This window comes from Pan troglodytes, chromosome 14 (assembly GCF_028858775.2).
Source record: "Pan troglodytes isolate AG18354 chromosome 14, NHGRI_mPanTro3-v2.0_pri, whole genome shotgun sequence".
Classification (NCBI taxonomy): Eukaryota; Metazoa; Chordata; class Mammalia; order Primates; family Hominidae; genus Pan; species Pan troglodytes.
The window spans coordinates 27200097-27223358 of NC_072412.2; the positions used below are offsets into that span (position 1 = coordinate 27200097).

The 23262-nt window shown below is 42.4% G+C and overlaps 1 protein-coding gene across 1 annotated transcript in view; it reads right to left on the bottom strand.

Moving 5' to 3' along the window:
• Window positions 1–23262, bottom strand: part of FLT3 (fms related receptor tyrosine kinase 3) — a 97672-nt gene that overhangs the window by 35334 nt on the left and 39076 nt on the right. Inside the window, exons 4-9 of the mRNA XM_509601.7 lie at window positions 18777–18892; window positions 13975–14104; window positions 11527–11654; window positions 11070–11209; window positions 10819–10972; window positions 9710–9878 (exon numbers count right to left, since the gene is read on the bottom strand). Coding sequence (XP_509601.2) covers window positions 9710–9878; window positions 10819–10972; window positions 11070–11209; window positions 11527–11654; window positions 13975–14104; window positions 18777–18892 — 837 coding nt within the window. The remainder of the gene's footprint in view (window positions 1–9709; window positions 9879–10818; window positions 10973–11069; window positions 11210–11526; window positions 11655–13974; window positions 14105–18776; window positions 18893–23262) is intronic.

The window sequence follows — 23262 nt, forward strand, 5'->3', positions numbered from 1 at the left end:
CGCCACTCTCCTGCCTCAGCCTCCGGAGTAGCTGGGACTACAGGCTCCTGCCACCACGCCCGGCTAATTTTTTATATTTTTTAGTAGAGACAGGGGTTCACCGTGTTAGCCAGGATGGTCTCGATCTCCTGACCTTGTGATCTGCCTGCCTCAGACTCCCAAAGCGCTGGGATTACAGGCATGAGCCACTGCGCCCGGCCTAGCCTACTTAAAGTTTAAAAAACAAAAAGACCCTGCCTGGCAGGTTAGGAAGGTGAGGCAGAGTGGATGCAGCTTTAGATGAGGAGTGTGGAGGATGCAAAAGACCTAAAAAGTAGGTAGCTCCTATCTTCAAAGATACCTAAACCGGGTGGGTAGACAGGACCCATACAAGTGGAATCATTAAAGCATTAAACTGAAGTCCAGCAGATGATCAAAGAAGGCAGAGGTCTGTGTCGGTGGGAAAGGTTCGGGGGCTTCATAGAGGAGGTAGAGCTCGAGCTGGAGCCTCACGGATGAGTTGGTTTTGATGAGACGACAAAAGAAAAGGCATCCAAGGAGGAGACAAAGCAGCGACTGAAGGCGCCAGACGGGAAGTCATAGGGCCGCAGTGAGGAGGAACGGCAAGCCTCTCATGGGAGCAGAATATCATGAACAGTATTTTATTTACTTACTTTATTTATTTATTGATATGGAGTCTCACTCTGTCACCCAGGTTGGAGTGCAGTGGCACTATCTCGGCTTATTGCAACCTCTGCCTCCCGGGTTCAAGCGATTCTCCTGCCTCAGCCTCCTGAGTAGCTGAGATTACAGGTGCCCGCCACCACGCCCGGCTAATTTTTTGTATTTTTAGTAGAGACGGGGTTTCACCATGTTGGCCAGGATGATCTTGATCTCTTGACCTAGTGATCCACCCACCTCAGCCTCCCAAAGTGCCGGGATGAATTACGCATTTTAAAAATACAAATTACTTATTTTCTACAACAATGCTTACTGCCCTGAGCATTGCAATAAAACTTTTTTTTTTTTTTTTTTTTTTGAGATGGAGTCTCACTCTGTCGCCCAGGCTGGAGTTCAGTGGCGTGATCTTGGCTCACTGCAACCTCTGCCTCCTGGGTTCAAGCAATTCTCCTGCCTCAGCCTCCCAAGTAGCTGGGATTACAGGTGCACGCCACCACAGCCGGCTAATTTTTATATTTTTCATAGAGACAGGGTTCACCATGTTGGCCAGACTCGTCTTGAATTCCTGACCTCATGTGATCCTCTCTCCTTGGCCTCCAAAAGTGCTGGGATTACAGGCATGAGCCACTGCACCTAGCCTTAATTTTATTTTATGTAATTCTTCTGTACAGATGGGGTCTCACTATGTTGCCCAGGCTGGTCTCAAACTCCTGCCCTCAAGCCATCCTCCCCACCTCGGCCTCCCAAAGTGCTGGGATAACAGGTATGAGTCAGGGTGGCTTGGCCTATGAAGAGTGTTTTATAGTCACCTGCTGATGGCAGCAAAAGTTTACTGGAAGTTTAAAGGCAGTTGTAGCAATTCAAGAACTCATTCATTCGTTCCTTCATTCAACTGTCAATGTTAGAACCTGTTTGTGACGGAAATTGAGGACACGACAGCAAATTCAAAAAATTGGGTTTCTGTTCTCACAGAATTTACAATTTGGTGGTGAAGGTAGAGGGGTAATAAGCAGTTAGAGTGTGGGAAGTTTCTGTGATAGGAGAAGTAAAAGTTCAGATTTGAGGTTTCGGAGCATGACAAGAGGAGCGTTGTTTAATGGAGGAGAATGGGAAAGGAGAGAAAAGAGCAAACCCAAGAGGCACCAGAAAAAAAGAAATGGCAGGGGCTAGATTGGATACAGAAGATAAAGGGGAGAAGAGAATCCCAGTTGGTCCCCAAGACTCAAAACACACCTGTAATCCCAACACTTTGGGAGGCTGAGATGGGTGGACTGCTCGAGGCCAGAAGTTTGAGACCAGCCTTGGCAATCTACTGAGATCCCATCTCTACAAAAAAAATCCACAAAACGCCACTGCGTAATTGCAGCTTTTGAGCCCACGTTTGTGTGACACCAATGTTCTGTGCCCTGAACTCGTAAGCCAAGGTAATTCTGACTGTGTATTGTGAACAAGAGAATTCATCTCTCTGACCTATCAAAAGTTTCAGGCAATTAAAAGTTGACCTTTGGGTGCGTGCAGGGGTTCACATCTGTCATCCCAGCACTCTGAGAGGCCGAGGAGGGTGCAATACTTGAGCCCAGGAGTTTGAGATCGGCCTGGGCAACATGGCAAGACCTTGTCTCTACAGAATTTTTTTTTTAATTAGCTGGGTGCGATGGCACACACCTGTGGTCCCAGCTACTTGGGAGGCCGAGGTAGGGGAATTGCTGGAGCCACTATACTCCAGCCTAGGCAACAGAGCAAGACCCGGACTCAAAAAAAAAAAAAAAAATGCTGAGCATTGAATAAGGTGTTTAACCTTGTTTTGCTTTGTTAACAAGAAGCCTGAAGAAGTCAAAAAGGGGAATTTCTTATCCTGACCTATTTCTGGACAACAAGGAGGAAATCACTGGTGAAGTGGAGACAATAGAAAGATTGGGGGAAAGCCAGATTACAACCCTAGGGAGGAGAAGAGGAAACAGCTCCATGCCAGTGCCCGACCTCAGGAAGGCAGTGTGGAAGAGGCTGGCGCGGAAGTGGCCCAAGAGAAGAAAGACGTGAGCTTCTAAGAGGGAAAGTGTAATTCTCTCTGGACAATGGCCAAAGACCCTGAAAAAGGAGAAGAGAGGAGGTAATGAAGCCAGTGCGGCTCACCGGAGAGCATGTCAGAGACACCAGTCAATTCAGTGGAAAAAGAAATGACCAGTACAATTACTTATCATGAGGCAGACCAAAGCAAAATGTTTCGTAAACATTTTTCTTCCTCAGTCTTCTGTGCTGTCTTAATAGAGTGTGGTTTGCCACGGTTTAGAAGAGATAGCACTTGAAATATTTTTCACTCTTCTGAACAAACTCCAAGTATGAAATTGGTCACATAAATGCAGGAACACAAAACTGAATATCCAATGGCTTTAAACTGCCTTTCCTCATGCTTATGACAGTTAACCCTGGAAACAATGACAACTACAATGACAACCGTGTCCTGACCCCATGGGAATTCCAAGGGGACTAACCAATTAGGCTGATTGGGAGATGCAAAGCTTCCTCTTTCGCCTAGGGGTTTTCTACAAATGGCCAGCCGGCAGGAGACGGAGGTCAGGACATTTGAGTTTACAGTAAAACAATACCTCGGTGTCTAAGAAGATGCGTTCTCATTAAAACTAAGAAAAGGGGTTTCTTGGCTGGGAACGATGGCTCACGCCTGCAATCCCAGCACTTTGGGAGGCCAAAGGAGGAGGATCACTTGAGGTAAGGAGTTCGAGATCAGCCTGGCCAACATGGTGAAACTCCGTCTCTACTAAAGATACAAAAAATTAGCTGGGCACGGTGGCACACGCCTGTAATCCCAGCTGCTCGGGAGGCTGAGGCAGGAGAATCGCTTGAGGTGGAGGATGCAGTGAGACGAGATCGCGCCATTGCACTCCAGCATGGGTGAGAGGGCAAGCCTCCATCCGAAATAATAATAATAATAATAATAATAAATAAAAATGTCAAAGAAAGAGAAAGGAAAAAAAAGTAAAGTTGATGCCCATCAACAGGAGTTAGTTAAAATAAAAATTTCTAAAAAGTGGAATACTGTGCAGCCATTACAGCAATAAGGTAGATATAACAACATACTTATTAATATAGAAAGATACTCATGATATATTTTAAGTGAAAAATCAGATAACAAATGGTACCTTATTTCATGTTTATACAAAGATCCATATTGTATGTTTCTATCATGGTGCTTACATAGAAAAAGTCTGCAATGTTATCTCTGGAGGTGGAATTATGGTGCTTTTTTAAAGGTAATTTCAGAAAAAAAGAATGAATAAAGGGTATTGGCTTTGCCTTCTGTGATTGGGCAAGTAATTTAGCCTCAATTTCCACATTTCATAAAATGGGATTATGAGAGTTAAATGAGGTAATACACCTATAGGATTTTGCACATGGTAAGAGCTCAAAGAAGGATCTTTTATTCTCACAGAATGGCTTCTTAAGATGTGGTTAATAACTCACAACTGAGTGGGGTCTTGGGAAGACCTGCAGCCAGGAATGTTGTCTCCAACTGCAGAAGTGAATGGGAACGGCATTTAGGTAGGAGCTGCTGGTATTTCTCTAGACTCAAACTTTTCCCTCATTTTCCCTCCTTTCTGTCTATGCTCAAGGCTCAACTCCTCCAGAAAATAGGAAAAAAAAAAAAAAACTCCTCTCCCAGGCTCCATAATCTTCTGTAATTGTGTGTCACTCATTGTATGTGACAGGCTGCTTTTCAGTTTGTGGTTCTTCTAAGCAGGACCCTGGCTCACCACCCAGAACCCAAACGACCACCACACACTGTTTACCCCGTAAGCACTTGGTTAGTGCCTACTGTGGGCAAAACTTAGATTCACAGAGTTGGAAAACTAAATATTTCAGGAAAAAGGAAAACATCAGGCTTAGGCAAGGCTAAGGAGAAGGTTTCAGAAGAGGTTACTAAGTAATTACAACAGTCCCATTCCTTTTTTTTTCCCCATAAAAGTGGAAAAAGCTAAGGTAGATTTGGAATTTGTAATTAAGTCTGTAGAGATAGGAAATTATACAAACTAATGGGTGAAATATCCTGGAAACCTTTATCAGGACCAGGACACCAGGACGGCTAGAAAGTTATAATTTAATAAAACATAAACATATAAAGGCAAGCCCTAGTAAACTTTGGCGTAATATTTGAGGAAGTAAATTGGAGAAATGAAGCCATGAAAGTGGGGAAGCCGAGAGATTTCTGGTGCACATACCATGACCACACCAAAGTTTTTTCAGGGGTAGTGTTATTACAGGGGCCTTTCAGTAACAGATTTTTAAAAAATTGTATCACTTTGCCTATAAAATCTTGATACATGACTAAAATACTGTACTTCACAAACCAAATTCAGTTCAATTAAATTGTTGAATCTAGGTGGTAGGTAAAGAATGCTCATGCACTATTATTTCAACTTATTAGTAAATTTGAAACTTTCTATAATAAAAAGTCAAAAGGAAAGATGGGTGCAGTGGCACACGCCAAGTTGCAGCTACTCAGGAGGCTGAGGCGGGAGGATCACTTGAGCCCAGGAGTTAGAATCCAACCTGGGCAACACAGCGAGACCCTGACTCTAAAAAGCAAAAAGAAGCCAGGAAAGGTGGTTCACGGCTCTAATCCCAGCACTTTGGGAGGCCAAGGCGGGCAGATCACGAGGTCAGGAGTTCGAGACCAGCCTGGCCAAGATGGTGAAACCCCGTCTCTACTAAAAATACAAAAATTAGCCGGGTGGGGTGGTGCATGCCTGTAATCCCAGCTACTCGAGAGGCTGAGGCAGGAGAATCACTTACTCACCTCCACCGGGAGGAGAATCACTTAATCACCTCCGCTGGGAGGAGGAGGTTGCAGTAAGCCAAGATTGCGCCACTGCACTCTAGCCTGGGTGACAGAGCGAGACTCCGTCTCAAAAAAAAGAGCAAAAAGAAGGGCCAGGCGCGGTGGTTCATTCCTGTAATCCCAGCACTTTGGGAGGCCGAGGTGGGCGTATCATTTGAGGTCAGGAGTTCGAGACTAGCCTGGCCAACATGGCGAAACCCCGTCTCTACTAAAAATACAAAAAAAGTAGCTGGGCAGGGTGGCACACGCCTGTAATCTCAGCTACTAGGGAGGCTGAGGCAGGAGAATCACTTGAACCCGGGAGACGGAGGTTGCAGTGAGCCAAGATCATGTCACTGCACTCCAGCCTGGGCGACAGAGTGAGACTCTCTCTCAAAAAAAAAAAAAAAAGGCAAAAAGAAAGAAAAGTGGAAATGACCCCTGACTATAATCTAGTCCTCCATCCCCATCTCAACATAGAGCCTCATGTGGAGAGAAAAAGACATTTAGAGCACTCAGAGGCGTGTTCACATTTTGTGTTGTTCGTTTCTTGTTCAGTACTTTGAGCATGTTTTCTCATGAAGAAGGAGGGCCCATCTTTCCTTTGCTGTGTGTCGTCAGTTGCCCATAACACCTGGTACATTATCAGTACCAACAATGCACATCATTAGCACAAACACTGTAGCTCTTCAAGAACTCTCAAATACAATAAACACTGAGTACTGGGTGTTGTGCTAAGAACCATGTGCATGGTCCTTGCCGTGAAGAGGATGCTGTCGACTCATCTTTGGCCCAGACTGCACTGTGAGTTGCATTCCAGATATGATGATGAATTCATTCATTTATTAAACACACTTACTGAACAAGGCATTGTACAAAGATAGAGAAATATGGCAGCACACCTATTCTTAGAGTTTATAAACTCCCTGGTGAGATGTGACATACATACTTATCTGTTGCCAGATAAGTAGGAATGAGTGAGGTACAAAACGCTGTAGGAGTCAGGAGCTCACCTAATTCATTCATTTGGCTACCTCTACAGGATAACAACCTGGGGTCATGGGTATGGATTGTGGCCATGGAATGAAACTACATGAAGCAGCCCACTACATTGGCCCATGACCCATATGTCAGTGACATGGTCCCCAATTGGCAATTCTGTAAAATCTCAAAAGGTTATACCAGATATCACCAGCACAGTAGCAATCTGTGTACATTCTTGGGGGAGAGGGAAAGCAACATTACCTTATTCACTCTTGCAGCCCATCACAGCATCACACCCATCAAGAGGATATTAAAGTAATATTTGTTGAACTAAATTGAATTGACCCCTTCTCTCTTTGAATCAGGTTCAGAAGAGATTCCCATAATGCTAAGAGCTTATCTAACATGGGGATAGGATACAAAGGAGAGAGGGGACAGTGATATGCTGATTTCCTTCTGAACACAGGCCAAGTGGTAATCAAGTCAACTAGGGTAAAGAGGGGCTGACTCTCCAACCTTCTACATTTAAAAGCTTGATGGGCCAGGCGCGGTGGCTCACGCCTGTAATCCCAGCACTTTGGGAGGCTGAGGCGGTTGGATCACTTGAGGTCAGGAGTTCGAGAACAGCCTGGCCAACATGAAGAAACCCCGTCTCTATTAAAAATACAAAAAATTAGCTGGGCATGGTGGCATGCATCTATAATCCCAGCTACTTAGGAGGCTGAGGCAGGAGAATTGCTTGAACCCAGGAGCTTGCAGTGAGCCAAGATCGTGCCACTGCACTTCAGTCTGGGCAACAGAATAAGACTCTGTCTCAAAAAAAAAAAAAAAAACCTTGATATTTCCGAATGACAGCTTATGACGACTGTGGGGTGATGCCTCTAAGGCAATGGTTCTCAAAAAAAAAAAAAAATGCCAGGGGTTATTTTTCTCAATTTGGCAGTGTCTGGAGATATTTTTGGTTGTCACACTGGGAAAAGGGAATGTGCTCCTGGCATCCAGTGGGAGGAGACCCGGGATGCTGAAAAGTATCCTACAATGCACGGGACAGTCCTTCACAACAAAGAATTATCCAGCTCAACATGCCAGCAGCGCCACTGTTGACAAACCCTGAGTTTGGGGGAGTGTGTTTCAGTCAGCTCCCAGACCAGTCTGCATTCTTAATTACTTTAAAAATGAATGCTCTGAACATTGGTGGGTTTCAGTAAGAGACAGTAGACAACTCCATGCAAACCCTGCACTGAGATTCTAAAAGTCCCAACAAGGGACTTTTAGTACAAATCCCTTTTAGGTATAAAGAGTAACACAATAATCATGAAACAAACACTTAGCAGAATCAAGGTGAAAAGAACTCCCACTCTTCATCTAGAACAGGGCTAGCCAATGAAATACAGTGTGAGTCACAACTTCAAGCCTTGTACATCATTTACAAATTCTGTTGGCTGTATAAAGGAAGCAGGTGAAATTAAGTTTAATAACATATTTCGCTGAATGCGATATATTCAAAATACTATCATTTTAATATATAATCAATATAAAAATTGTTTTAATTTTATTATTATTTTTTCTTTTTGAGGCAGGGTCTTGCTCTGCATCCAGGCTGGAGTGCGGTGGCGTGATCATGGCTACTGCAGCCTCGACCACCTGGGCTCAATCAATCCTCCAACCTCAGCCTCCCAAGTAGCTGGGACTAAAGGTGTACACCACCACACTCCACTCATTTTTGTATTTTCTGTAGAGATGGGATTTTGCCATGTTATCCAGGCTGGTCTCAAACTCCTAGGATCAAGCGATCCACCCGCCTTGGCTTCATAAAGTGCTGGGATTACAGGTGTGACCCACCGAGCCCAGCCAATATAAAAATTAATAATAATATATTTTACATTCTTTTTTTCATACTAAGTCTTCAAAATCTAGTGTGTATTTTACAATTAGAGTACATCTCAATTTGGACCAGACACACTTCAAGCTCTCAATAGCCACATGTGGCTGGTGGCTACCGTACCGGACAGCACAGATCTAGACCTGTGATAGGAATCACCAAAGGTTCTCATTAAAAAAGCAGAGTCTGAGCGTTTTGCCCCAGTTTTGAGTCAGCATGTCTGGAATGGGAGCCAGGAATCCACATTTTAAACATTTGCTCAGATGATTCTTACACAGTTGTTCAACAGACCACATGCTGAGAAAGGATGATTTATTCTAGTCCATTGACTTGTTTGAAAGATAACATGTGCGTCTCAGTGTCTCATAGTCTAGTCCAAAACCATGTTCCATAGCATTAGTTTAAAGAGACAAGAGATGTCATAACTATAGAAGATATAGGGGAAAGTTGTTTTTTGTTTTCCAAAGAAGGAATGGAGAATTCCTCCCACAAGAGAATCTTTCGGCTGGGTGCAGTGGCTCACGCCTGTAATCCCAGCACTTTGGGAGGCCCAGGTAGGGTGAATCTCCTGAGCTCAAGAGTCCAAGACCAGCCTGCGCAACATGGCAAAACCCTGTCTCTACCAAAAATACAAAAAATTAGTCAGGTGTGGTGGTGTGCACCTGTGGTACCAGCTACTTGGGAGGCTGAGGTGGGAGGATCACTTGAGCCTGGGAGGTGGAGGTTGCAGTGAGCCAATATTGCACCACTGCACTATGGCCTAGGTGACAGAGTGAGACCTCATCTCAAAAAAAAAAGAAAAAGAAAAAGAAAAAGAAAAGAAAATTTGTTGTTCTTAAAAAAAAGAATCTTGCATAGTTTCTCATACAAATCCCGAGGAAAACAACATTTTCCTTCAGCACTTACTATTGGGCTATTTCTGCATGTATTTTTTGAAAATTTAAATCAATACACCTATGAGTAATGTTTTTCTGTTTTTAAGGAGTTTTACTTCCTCAATCATCTGCAAATGTTTTAGGGGAGACTCAGTGTCCTACACACCGCACTCTCAAACAGGAAGTAAAAACTACCTTGTGACTCAGAAAATGCCAGAGAACCAGACTCAAACTAGACCAGACTAATACGGTTCTTTCTGTTTTCATGCAGCAGGTTATATTATCTAAAGTAATGGTAAGACTGCTACTGTATCCTCACATCTGCTTATTGTTTTCTTATCTCCAATTTCAACTCAATAATAGTTAAACTCATAAGTGAATTTGCTTCCATAAGTATAAAACTGTCCTTCTCAAGGGCAACAAGCGAGGAGAATTATGCTAAAAATGGTATCTTAGAGTCCTTTGTGGTCTCACCTGTATCCGTTATCAAGACCCTTTTGCTCACAAGGAAATGATTTTCGAGAGAAGGTCCACGTACATCTGATTTGTGGGTAGGCTTTAAACCTGACAGAAAAACAAAACTCTTCATATGGGTCAATTTCATAATCTTCACTTGAATTGGTAGCATTTATAAATCCCTTTTCTGTAAGAAAAAATAGGCATTTATGAGTTAGTTAATAATATTCATAGGGAAACGTATTGAGAAGATAAAATAAACTTGTATTCATCAGTTTAACACAGGAAAACTCAAGTGTTGGCATGCTGCAGGTCAGGTTGGATAATCCAAGTGAAAACCCAGGAGTCCTATCCCTAGTTCTAAGCCTGAGCTCATCATCTTTCGAAGTTAAGAAATGTTTAAAAAAAGAAAGAAGGAAAGAAAAATAATGGGATGTAGATAATTGACTGTCTGGCCCCTGCTCTCAGCCAGCACCACTCTTCCACTGATGAGAGAGAGTAAAATAAACTCAAGGCACAAATAAAAGAGCGATCTGGCTAGCAATATTCACGAGGTTGCCTTATGGAACACTTCCTTATTAATCTGCTAAGAGCATCACTGTATTTCTCGGCATTTTCATTATGGCTGAACGCTGTGCCCTAATCTGAGATTATTGAACTGTGGTTATTTTCAGATCCTACCTACCCCACCAAAATTTCAGTGCATCTAAGGGCTTGTACTGTCTCTCAGTGCTCACTGCCCTAACAGTGCGGTTAGTTGGTTCTTAGAACTAGTATTTATTGTCCATTTTGTGTCAGGCTCTGTGTCAGGTTCTGGAACTACAAGGATAGAATGAGTTGTTCTTGTCCTTAAGAAACTTACAGTCTACTGGAGGATAAAAGTACACAAACAGATGGTCATATTACAATGTGTTATATGCAAAGACAGTGGCATTCAAGCGAGCCTGGTTTAACGGGAAAAGGAAGAGGGTGGGCAGATTATCTTTGCAAAGCTATTCTAACTCAGTTTCTTTCTTAGTGTTTGATAGTAGCATTATATTGAAATCAGAATTTGTACCACATACTTCACATTCCACACTACAGCAACTAAAAATAGGAATAAAGATTGTGTGAGCAGCCTGCATTACCTACGATGGTAACCAAAGCTGATTGACTGGGATGCTTTGAAGAGGAACAAGTGTAGTATCCGGTGTCGTTTCTTGCCACTGATGATACAAAAGCAAACAGAATCCGTATCATAGTTCTGTTTGTTGAATAGGTACTCATCTCAAAGTAGTTGCCCTAGGTTTTAATAAAACAGAGTTTGCATTTAATGTTTTCAATCCGGACTATTAGTTAATTGTTCCTGCATTTTCAGAATACAAACTTGTCCTATTACCTCCTCGAGTGCTTTGTTTTCTAATTCCCAGGTGAGCCCGAATCCATGGTTCACATGAACAGCTTTGCACCTTATCCATAAGGGTTCCCCTACTTTAAGAAATAATTGTGGCAATGTGGTCTGAGGAGTTTGATTTAGATCTAGGAGATGAAAACATCCCAAGTGAGAAAAAAAAAGTGATTTTTGCCTCATCACAAAAGATATCCTGAACATTCTGAACAGACTTAGCATCATCTCAAATATTACTAACCACGTTAATAAAAGAAGCTTTTAGAGACTGACTCCTCTTTTATGAAGAAATCAGCATTTACAGAATCCATAATATTGCATTTACTGTGACCTGACGGAATGACAGGATTTCTGAAGTTGAATGATCACCTACGCAGTTACTGTTAGTCCCTGATAGTTGCTAAGAACTCGTCACTGAAAACGAAAGTGCGTGATATTATAGTGTTACCTATTGTGAACAGCCTGGTGCATTCCCTGCCCAGTTCATTTCTGGCACAGCACCTTATGTCCGTCCCAAATAATTCATGAAGCACTTTTTCCTCCTTTTTAACAACAGCTGGACTTTCTTCTTTACAGCTGCAATTAGAAAAGAAGTACCATTTGGCTAAACAAGTTTTAAAATTACAAATGAATGCTCAAGAGGATAACAAAGTTCTAGAGCCAGTTTTAAGGGTCAAATGGTAAACAAAAGGTCAAAAGGTAAACAAGCCCATATCTATGGTTTCAGCTAAGAGCTCAGAGGGGAGCTAGCTAGTTACTCATTATCTCAATGAATTAGAATAACACTAAGGAGAATTACATAATAAAACAGTTTAAAATTGTTCATGTTTGGTGATCTCTTTGTTGCTGTTGTTTAAAGACAGGGAAAGAAAGGGGGAAAAATGAGAAAGAAGATAAAGGAAAAAAAGAGAAGAAAGAGAGAAGAGAAAAAGCATGATTGGGCTTTCATGAAGTTCAGCAAGGTAAGCATCCTTTTGGGACGCAGTAAGGGAGGGGGAAGCTAAAGTTTCAAAAGTCACCCGAGTTCCCATAGGAACAGAGGAGGGCCAAGGTGTCACCCACAAGGGAAGTCAGCCAAGACTCCCAAGTATTCAACAGAGTAAAACCCCTCTCCCTGCCTCAGCAGAAAGCGAACTTTTGTACCACTTTGGAACAAAGTATTTGGTACTTTTTCTCCTTCTATTTGGTCCTATTTTTTAAAAAAAGTTGTTTAGTAAATTTTAATTAGTTCAAACTGCATGAATTTTTACTTTGTGAGAACTTAGCTTTGGCATATATGAAAAACTATGTAAACATTTATGCCATACTTACTATCAGCTAGGCACTGTTCTATGTGCTTTACATATATCAATTCATTTAATCAGCATAGCAATCCTATAAGATCTCTTGTCATCCGCATTCTTCTGATGAGGCACAGAGAGTAAGTAACTTGTCCAAGGCCACACAGCTGCTAAGCAAACCAGGGTTCAAACCCAGGCTATCTGGCTCTAGATTCTATATCTTTAAACAATCATATTAGACTGCTTTTCCAGAACAAACAGGATAATCAGAAATTAAACATTTTGTCACAAGGAATTTCTTTCTTCCTTTCTTTTCTTTTTTTTTAGATGGAGTCTCACTCTGTCGCCCAGGCTGGAGTGCAATGGTGCGATCTCGGCTCACTGCAACCTCCGCCTCCCGGGTTCAAGCGATTCTCCTTCCTCAGCCTCCTGAGTAGCTGGGACTACAGATGCCCACCACCACACCTGGCTAATTTTTGTATTTTTAGTAGAGACGGGGCTTGACCATGTTGGTCAGGCTGGTCTTGAACCCCCAAACTCAGGTGATCTGCCTGCCTCGGCCTCCCAAAGTGCTGGGATTACAGGTGTGAGCCACTGTGCCCGGCCTATCATTTCCTTTTTTTTTTTTTTTTTTTTTGAGATGGAGTCTCGCTCTGTCACCCAGGCTGGAGTGCAGTGGCGTGATCTCGGCTCACTGCAAGCTCTGCCTCCTGGGTTCACGCCATTCTCCTGCCTCAGCCTCCTGAGTAGCTGGGACTACAGGCGCCCACCACCACGCCCGGCTAATTTTTTTTGTATTTTTAGTAGAGATGGGGTTTCACCATGTTAGCCAGGATGGTCTCGATCTCCTGACCTCGTGATCCGCCAGTCTCGGCCTCCCAAAGTGCTGGGATTACAGATGTGACCCACTGTGCCCAGCCTAGAATTTCTTACTTATAAGATAATTCTACTTTAAAATCAGTGTCTTTCTTTTTGCCCCAACCAGATGCCCAGGGAGCCAACAATCCTGGAATGTAGAGGGACTTTTACTTGTGTAGCATGATGCCCAGGAAGGGCCCTGCAGTTGATTTGAGGGGTTCCAAAAAGCCCCTTAACAAAAAAATCCTTGTCCTCCCTGTGAAGCCCACATTGGCCATTCTGTATTACTTATTTATTTTATTTTTTTAATTTTATTTATTTTTTGAGACGGAGTTTCGCTCTTGTTGCCCAGACTGGAGTGCAATGGCGTGATCTCGGCTCACCACAACCTCTGCCTCCCGGGTTCAAGAGATTCTCCTGCCTCAGCCTCCAGAGTAGCTGGTATTATAGGTGCCTGCCACCACACCCAGTTAATTTTTTGTATTTTTAGTAGAGATGGGGTTTCACCATGTTGGCCAGGCTGGTCTCAAACTCCTGACCTCAAGTGATCTGTCCACCTTGGCCTCCCGAAATGCTGGGATTATAGGCGTGAGCCACTTCACCCGGCCCTATACTGGCCATTTTTTTAACTTTAAGAAGCCAAAGTTTCCTGTTTAAATGAGCATAAATTAAATTTTACAGACAGCTTGATGTCAACTACATTAGAAAAAGGCCAAAAGGAAATTATGAGAATAGCAGCTACCATGGATGTGTCATACCTTTCCCCCTGTGAATCGCAAAGCACCCATTCCACGATCGGCTCTGGAACGCTCTCAGATATGCAGACCAGGGCGTCCTGGTTTTCCATTTTTCTAAAGTAAGGTCTTCTTAATGTGTAAAGCAGGGTATCTAAAGCATCATAAGTTATTAACATTTTACTATTTTAAAAATAATTCTCTTAGCAGCCCCTCAGAAAAGGATTCTACGTCATTATGAAAAGTTCGCAACCATTACGTATACATATTTTTTCTTTTTTTATAATAAAGGCATCAAAAGCAAACCAACCATTATATTAAATTTAGCTGTGGCTGCAGTGTCAACTTGAACATTTCTCCTCTAGGCCAATTTCTTTGGGTATTTCACAAATCCACAGCTAACTAAAGTAGTCGAGTGAAGCCATGTGAAAATACAAATATTGATAGGCACAGGAAAAAGGAAATTAGCAATAACATATGGCTTAAACCCTTGTTTAACACATAGTTTAGACCTCAACTTTCTTCCTATAATTTGATCTGCAACTAGGCAGAAATATACTAAGATTTAGAAAGACAGAAGAAACATGGTAGGGTGGAGTTGGAATTGCAACAGAACTTAGAGGTTTAGTTGAGCCTCCCACTCACACTGGATCACACACACACACACACACCATCCTTCACTCCCAGCTATTTCTAACATAAACTTTCTACTTCTACTTTGACTCTTCTAGAGACTGGAGTTCATGACCTCCCAGGGCAGGTCATTCTAATTTCTGACAAACTTTTTTTTTTTTAAAGAAAGTTTCCCTATACTGAATTCCAGCCTCTCTCCTTACAATCAATTTGGTTTGAAAATATTATGTATTGTTTGATATATATATATATATATATGAAAGAATATATGGAGTGTAAATTTCAAAGCATAACAACAACAAATACCCACAGAGCCACGATCCACCTAATAACTAGAATATTAATAAATACCTTTTGATCTACTTTTGTGCTTCTCCCCACCTCTCAACTGCACGTATCCTTTATCCTGAATTTTGTTTATTATTCGAGGACTCTTCAAAGTAGTTATACCAAATAAATATGTGGCACTAAACAGTATATTGATTTATTTCATTCTTGAGCTTCAAAATAGTGTTATCAATCAATATGTAGCTTCTACAACTTCATTTTTTCATCCAACCTTATGTTTTTAAAATTCATCCATGGTTTTACATGTAGCTATACTTTATTCATTTTTTTTTTACTGCTACATAATATTCTATTGGTAAATATATCATTATTTTTTCATTTTCTTGCAGTAGACATTTGGGTTGTTTCCTTCCGTGTGTGTGTGTGAGACAGGGTCTCTGTCACCCAGGCTGGAGTGCAGTGGTGCAATCTCAGCTCACTACAGCCTCAACCTCCCAGGCTCAAGTGATCTTCCTGCCTTGGCCTCCCAAAGTGCTTGGATTACAGGTATGAGCCACCACACCCGGCCACGGTTTTTTGTATGATCAACCATGTGCTCTGAACATTCTACACATTTGTACTGAGGCATGTGTATAACAGTTTCCTTAATAACATTCTTAAGAGTGGAACTGCTGGTCTACATGGTGTGAGCACATTCAGCCTTACACATAATGATCATTTGTTTTCCAAAGTGGTTATACTAATTTATGTTACACAGCAGGATATGAGAGCACCTATTGCTTTACAGACTTACCAAGACTTCTTAATTTTCAGCAATCTAGCAAGTATAAAATGGTATTTCATTGTGGTCTTAATTTAATTTCTCCATTATTAATTTAACATGTGTTAAAATAATTAATTGGGAGTCCATTAGGCTGAGACAACTCTAACAGCTTGAGTTCCTAGGTAAACAAATCACAACACAACTCAAAAAAAAAAAAAAAGGAAAAGAATAAAGGCCGGGCACGGTGGCTCACGCCTGTAATCCCAGCACTTAGGGAGGGTGAGGCGGGAGGCTCGCTTGAGCCCAGGAGTTCGAGACCAGCCTAGGTAACATGCCGAAACCCCGTCTCTACAAAAACGACAACAACAAAAAGCAAAAAAACAAACCCAATTCAATATGAGCAGCAAAATGCAACTTAGCTTAATCAATGAGGAACTGCAAACTGACCAATCGAGGGACTGTCCTTCTTTAAACAATGAAATCTTTTCTTTGTCTTGCTTCCGGGAACACATTATAGAAAGAAGTCTTACCCTTGACTCTCCTCACCGGAGCCCACCTGCTTGCCATCTGGTACTGCCTGATTCATGAATTGCTTTCTGCTCAAATATACTCTTTACAACTTTAACGTGCCTAAGTTTATCTTTTAACATGTTTCTTGACCATTTAGGTTTCATGTTCCAAAAATGAAATGCCTACTCATGTCCTTTGTTCATTGCTCTACTAGGTTTTCATTTTGCTTGTTTTTCTTATTGACTTATTGACTTATATAGATTGTTTATCTTATTGACTTTACATATTATGACTATTAATCCTTTGTTGATTGTGAACTGCAAGTATTTTTTCCCATCTTGAGGTGATTTTTACTTTTTCTCCCTGTAATTTCTAACAATTGGTTCTTATCATACCCTCTAGAGCAACTTTTTTAAAGTCTAGCTTTGATTCCATATGAAAATCTTTCAAATATTTAAAATCAGAAACCGAGATCAAGGGAGATAATTACCATACAAGGTACTTTAACTAGTTAGCTCAGGTTTCCTGACTCAAATCCCAAAAGAATTTCCTCTGCATTACACTGCAATCAATCTTATCGTCTCCTCAAAACATTTCCTTCTATATACTACACATTCCCAATTCCTTCAACTGCTCCTAATTTAAAGAATTCCAAGTTTTCCACTATCCTGGTTGCTCATTTTGTCAGTATTCATCTTTAAAAAAGTAGAACTGAAATGAATAATCTTCTATTAATTTCCTTAATTTAGACGTTATATTTTCATGAACACTGCCAAGGTTCAAATTTACTTTTTTGGCAACCATGCCACGCTGGTGGTTAATACTGAGCTTGTGGTTGACTAAACCCTTTCCTCTTTTTCACACTGACTGTTGCCACATCTCTCCCACCTATTTTTTGGACCCCACCACCTTGCAGAATGCTAAAAATAAGTTACAATTTACTTGAATAATTGTTGTTACATTTTTACATTGTAAATCTTAAGTGAAAGGAATATACCCTAAGTATAACAGAGACACAGCAGATGCCCACTTACCTTATACAACTGTTTATACTTGGCAAGAAAATTTTAAAAGGAGAGAAAAAAGGAGAAAGAGGAAGAGAAGTAGAGAACAAGAAACGTCCTAGCTTCATCCAACCTGGGGCACGTATTTACTGTCCCACAGAGGCGGTGAGGGACTAGAAAGGGGGCAGGGAACATGACCGACATTAAAGAGCAACATAAGGTGATTCTCGGCTTTGGAGCTTGTAGGGCTCTGGTCCTATCATTTTCAGAGTAATTAAAGGACTTTCCAGAATCAATTTTGGGTAATTTTGACTTTAGCGAATGTATACCTTACAGGCTGACTTTAGAACCTTACTCCACCCCCAACCCCAGTAAGATGATGCTTCTGGGACTCTTGCGTGCTCTCTTCTGTTAGTAGCTTTGACAGCAAGACCCACACATTCTCACACAAGACCCAGGGCAGTGTGGTGCAGAAAGCCTCCAGCTGTGCCCACCACCACACCTCTCAAAGGGGCTGTTTTCTCATCTACATGCATGCGGGATCGCTGTGAGCATCTGAGATGAAACAGGCAGAAGATCTCCAGCAAAGGGCAATTGTGGTTACTCCTGACCCAGGGCACCTCTGTGGGCCGGACATTTAGTCACTGACAAGGAAGAAGGGAGCCTGGCAAGTTGTGTCAATGTGTGGGGGGGACCTAATTTCAAGTGATATTAACCCAGGGTTTTTGGAGCACTGCACTGGCCCCTAAAGGCACGAGGACCTAAGTGAATGCAGCCACCTTTAGTCCTTCTTGGTCATGGAAGGTGAAGCAGCAAGTTCAGTGTGCATAGCACCGAGTCTGTGCATGATGGGGACGAAACAAGGAGAAGCCAGAAAGCACACGCAGGTGGTGCCTCTGCCAACTGCACAGCTGCCTCCCTTGGTGAGAACATCTGGACCATTCCTTACAGTTTGCATATGGTCTAGCATGCGTGTGGGCCTGCGCTGTCCAACACAGTAGCCCCTAGCTGCATGGGGCTATTTACATTCCAATTTTAACAAATTAAAATTAAATAAAATTAAAACTTTAGTTCCTCAGTCACCTTAGCCACCTTTCAAGTGTTCAACAGCCCCATGTGGCCAGTGGCTACTGTATTGGAAAGAACAGACAAAGATCATTTTCATCATCTCAGAAAGTTCTATTGGATCACGCTGAGACCTTCCAATCCTGTGAGGTACGTATTTTTATCCTCATTTTACCAATAAGGAAATTGGGGCTCAGAGAAATTGTAACCTGCCATAGGTGGTAGGATCAGAACCAGAATTAGAACAGAGGTCTTCTGATTCCAAGGTCAAAATGTTTTCCATTTCTTCCCTGTCAGCCATCTGCTACTGAACAGAGGATGTCACAGGCGTTTTTAGCAGCAGTCACATTCTGAGAGCCCACGGCACACATCAGTGATTCATCAGTGATTCTCAGTTCTCTATAGGTTCTACAGAGGGTTGACAGGAATCTAATCAATCCAACTACGTATCAAGGGAAACCTGAATATGTCTAGAGGAGCTGGTCAAGCTAACGGGTTCTAAACCACTCCTTTGAAATATTGTGGTATTCCAGGCTGGAATACTAGTAGCAGGCTGGACTTACTTCTTATACTCACTGTAAACAATATTGTGTAATTGGTAGCTTCACTCTGAATAAAAAGTAGGTATTCTCCAGCTTGGGTTTCTGTCATTTTCAAAATGACCATGGAAATAACTCCTCTGCAAAACAGGAAAGAGAACTAGTTATTTTGGAAAATGTGTGAAACTAAAAACAAAATTTCATAGTGACTAAAAAGGCAGTTTGGTACTCCAGCGTTCCCCGACTGGCACGGAAGCCGCTCTGTGGAGAACACAGCTTCTGTCATGTGCCCAGCACTCAGCCTGGGCGATGCTCGTTGAACCCTGACTTTTAACCAGTCCTCCCCTTGAGGGTGGGAGAGCTCCATTCCGGTGCCATCATCTCACCTTCTCTGAGCTTCTAGGATCGAAAACTCCCATCTAAAAACACACAGGAGGCCGGGTGCGGTGGCTCACACCTGTAATCCCAGAACTTTGGGAAGCCGAGGCAGGCAGATCACCTGAGGTCAGGAGTTCGAGACCAGCCTGGCCAACATGGTGAAACCCTGTCTCTACTAAAAATACAAAAATTAGCTGAGAATGGCAGCAGGCGCCTGTAATCCCAGCTACTCAGGAGACTGAGGCAGGAGAACTGCTTGAACCCAGGAGGTAAAGGCTGCAGCAAGCTCAGGTCGCACCACTGCACTCCAGCCTGGGTGACAAGAGTGAAACTCCATCTCAAAAAAAAACTGAAAAAACAACAACAAAAGCACAGTAAGCTGGGTGCAGTGGCTCACACATGTAATCCCAGAACTTTGGGAGGCCAAGGCTGGCAGATCACTTGAGCCCAGGAGTTCAAGACCAGCCTGGGCCACATAGTGAGACCCTACCTCTATTTTTTAAAAATTAAAAAACAAAAAAAACAAAAAAATGGCCAGGTACAGTGGCTCACGCCTGTAATCCCAGCACTTTGGGAGGCCGAGATGGGTGGATCACCTGAGCTCAGGAGTTCGAGACCAGCCTGGCTAACATGGTGAAACCTGTTTCTACTAAAAATACAAAAAATTAGCTGGGCGTGGTGGCGCCCACCTGTCATCCCAGCTACTCAGGAGACCGAGGCAGGAGAATCGCTTGAACCCGGGAGGCGGAGGTTGCAGTGAGCCAAGATCACACCATTGCACTCCAGCTTGGGCAACAAGAGCGAAACTCTGTCTCGAAAAAAAAAAAATTAAAAAAAAACCTCCCACACACAGTGTTGGTGATACAGTCCCTTTAGCAGTGGCATGCCATTTCCTTCCATAAGAAAGCACCCTCCGTGATCACATGTGCCCAAGTCACCTGGTCACCAGCCTCAGCCTCAGTTTCCCATTCACAGAACACTGAGATTAAAAAAAAAAAAAATTCTCCTAGTTTGTGCCTTTCTCTGTCTAACTGAAAGAACTCAAGCAAAATCTGACAAAAGGCGTGTTCCTATAGAGTCATAATTACACTGAATATCACTTAGATGTAAAGAGAAAGATGTCTCAGTGTCAGTATTTTTAACTTTTCAGATAATCAGTAAACATAAATTGGGTTACGGGCATTCTCTTCCGAGAGATAACTATGATGTGTATTTGGTGCTATCCTCTCTCTTTAAAGCTGACAGTCCTCCTAGCACTTTGTTGAGTGATGCTGGATTTAAATTCACACTTTCTGGCCAGGCATGGTGGCTCATGCCTGTAATCCCAGCACTTTGGGAGGCTGAAGTGGGTGGATCACCTGAGGTCGGGAGTTCGAGACCAGCCTGACCAACATGGAGAAACCCTGTCTACTAAAAATACAAAATTAGCTGGGTGGGGTGTTGCATGCCTGTAATCCCAGCTACTCAGGAGGCTGAGGCAGGAGAATTGCTTGAACCCGGGAGGCGGAGGTTGCGGTGAGCCAAGATCACGCCATTGCACTCCAGCTTGGGCAACAAGAGCAAAACTCCATCTCAAAAAATAAAATAAAATAAAATAATAAAATAAGTTCACACTTTCTGACCTTTAGACCCTTAACTGTGCAAAGTGTAGTCTTTCTCTAACAGTGTTAGCATCAGCTGGGAGTTGACAAAGATGCAGAATCTCAGGTCCCACTGAGACCTACTCATCAGAATCTGCATTTTAAACAAGATCTCCAGGCAATCCAAATACAGGTTATATTCGAGAAGCCCTGCTTTAAAGCAGCAAGCAGGTTCAATAGTACATGGGCCTACATTCTTAAACACAGTCAATTAGTAGGATATATACTTGATTTGCTTCTGCAGATCTATTTTGATGATATGCTTTTTTTCTCTGAACCATTCGCCTGGCGTGAGCCACCACGTCTGCAGTCGCAGCAGTTTGGGAGGCGAGGTAGGAGGATCGCTTGAGGCCATGAGTTCAAGACTAACCTGGGCAACATATTGAGATGCCTTCCCAATAAAAAGAAAAAATGTAGCTGGCACTGTGGCTCATGCCTGTAATCCCAGCACATTTGCAGCCAAAAAACAAGAAGTGAGTAATACAATCTCAAAAGAGGAAAGGAAAATGAATGTGTTCCAAGATTCAGAACTCAACTTCAGAACTATACTCACTGTCCTGCAAATCACTTAAGAGAAGAATGTATTTGACCTTAAAAACAAATACAAATAACTGGTACAAGTTGATCACAGAGACGTTCTCCAAGACCCTATCAAGGGGCCTGATACCCCTTGCAGGCCATTTGGGTACTATTTACTACATAGTTCCTGGAAAGCGCGTGCCTTCTCTACACCTAAGGGACAACAGGACAGCCACAAGAATGTAAAAGAAAGGCTGTGTTAAGAGGGCATTTAATTGACCTATGTCCTTTGCCCCATCTCATTTCAGCAAGAGGACAAGGACAGCAGGGGGCAGCAATCAGCATAGAGCTATACAGGGTTAGGACATTACCCACACATCTTGGCTAAGACATTTTTCTGGATGAGATCGATGTTCCTCACAGACAGATCAATGTCTTACTAAATAATCTGTAGATAGCACATAACATTGCGATTCTGCTTATCATATTGTGAAACAAAATAGATAAGATCAAATGTTCTTTTCCCAAGCATTTCCCAAGAATAAATTTCCTTTAAAAAAATTTTTTTTTTAAAGAATTTCTTGGCTGGATGCTGTGGCTCATGCCTGTAATCCCAGCACTTTGGGAGGCCGAGGTGGGCAGATCAAGAGGTCAAAAGACGGAGACCATCCTGTCCAACATGGTGAAACCCCACCTCTATTAAAAATACAAAAATTAGCTGGGCGTGGTGGCAGGTGCCTGTAATCCCAGCTACTCGGGAGGCTGAGGCAGGAGAATTGCTTGAACCCAGGAGGAGGAGGTTGCAGTGAGCCAAGATCACGCCACTGCACTCCAGCCTGGCAATAGAGCAAGACTCCGCCTCAATAAATAAATAAATAAATAAATAAATAAATAAATTTAAAAAAGAAATTTCTTGCTACACTAACAAGAATGAAATGAAAACTTTCTAAATTTTATCTTTAACATGATATCCAACTAAAAAACAAGACACTTAAAAAATCCCAAATAGACCCAGTGTGGTGGCTCACGCCTGTAATCCCAGCACTTTGGGAGGCTGAGGCGAGTGGATCACCTGAGGTCAGGAGTTTGAGATCAGACTGGCCAACATGATGAAACCCTGTCTCTACTAAAAATACAAAAAAAAAAAAAAAGAAAACAAAAAACATTAGCCAGGAATGGTGGTGGGTGCTTGTAATCCCAGCTACTCAGGAGGCTGAGGCACGAGAATTGCTTGCAGCTGGGAGGCAGAGGTTGCAGTGAGCTGAGATCGTGCCACTGCACTCCATCCTGGGAGACAGAGCAAAACTCTGCCTCAAAAAAAAAAAAATCTTAATTGTAAATAAGGTAAAAATATTAAAAAAAAAAAAAAGAAAGAAAAAGGAAAAAAAATCCTAGATATTCTTTTTACTATTTGTTTTACATTTTGCCAGCCACTCACTGCTTTCTATATACTTATATATGTGTCTGTGTGTATAGGTTTAACTTAATAGACTTAACTTGTTTCTTTTTTTCTTTTTTTTGAGACGGAGTCTCACTCTTGTCTCTCAGGTTGGAGTGCAGTGGCGTGACATCGGCTCACCGAACATCCCCCTCTGGGCTTCAAGCTATTCTCCTGCCTCAGCCTCCCAAGTAGCTGGGATTACAGGCCCGCACCACTACGCCGGGCTAATTTTTTTATTTTTAGTAGAGATGGGGTTTCACCATGTTGTCCAGGCTGGTCTCGAACTCCTGACCTCAGGTGATCCTCCCACCTCGGCCTCCCAAAGTGCTGGGATTACAGGCATGAGCCACTGCACCCAACCAACTTTACTTTTTAGAGAGTTTTAGACTTACAGGAAAATTGAGCAGAAGACACAGAAAGATGCCATATATGCCCTTCCCTCCACACACAGTTTCCCTTATTATTAACATCTTGCATAGGTGTGATATGTTTGTTACAATTGATGAACCAATTTTAAAGTTCATAGTTTGGG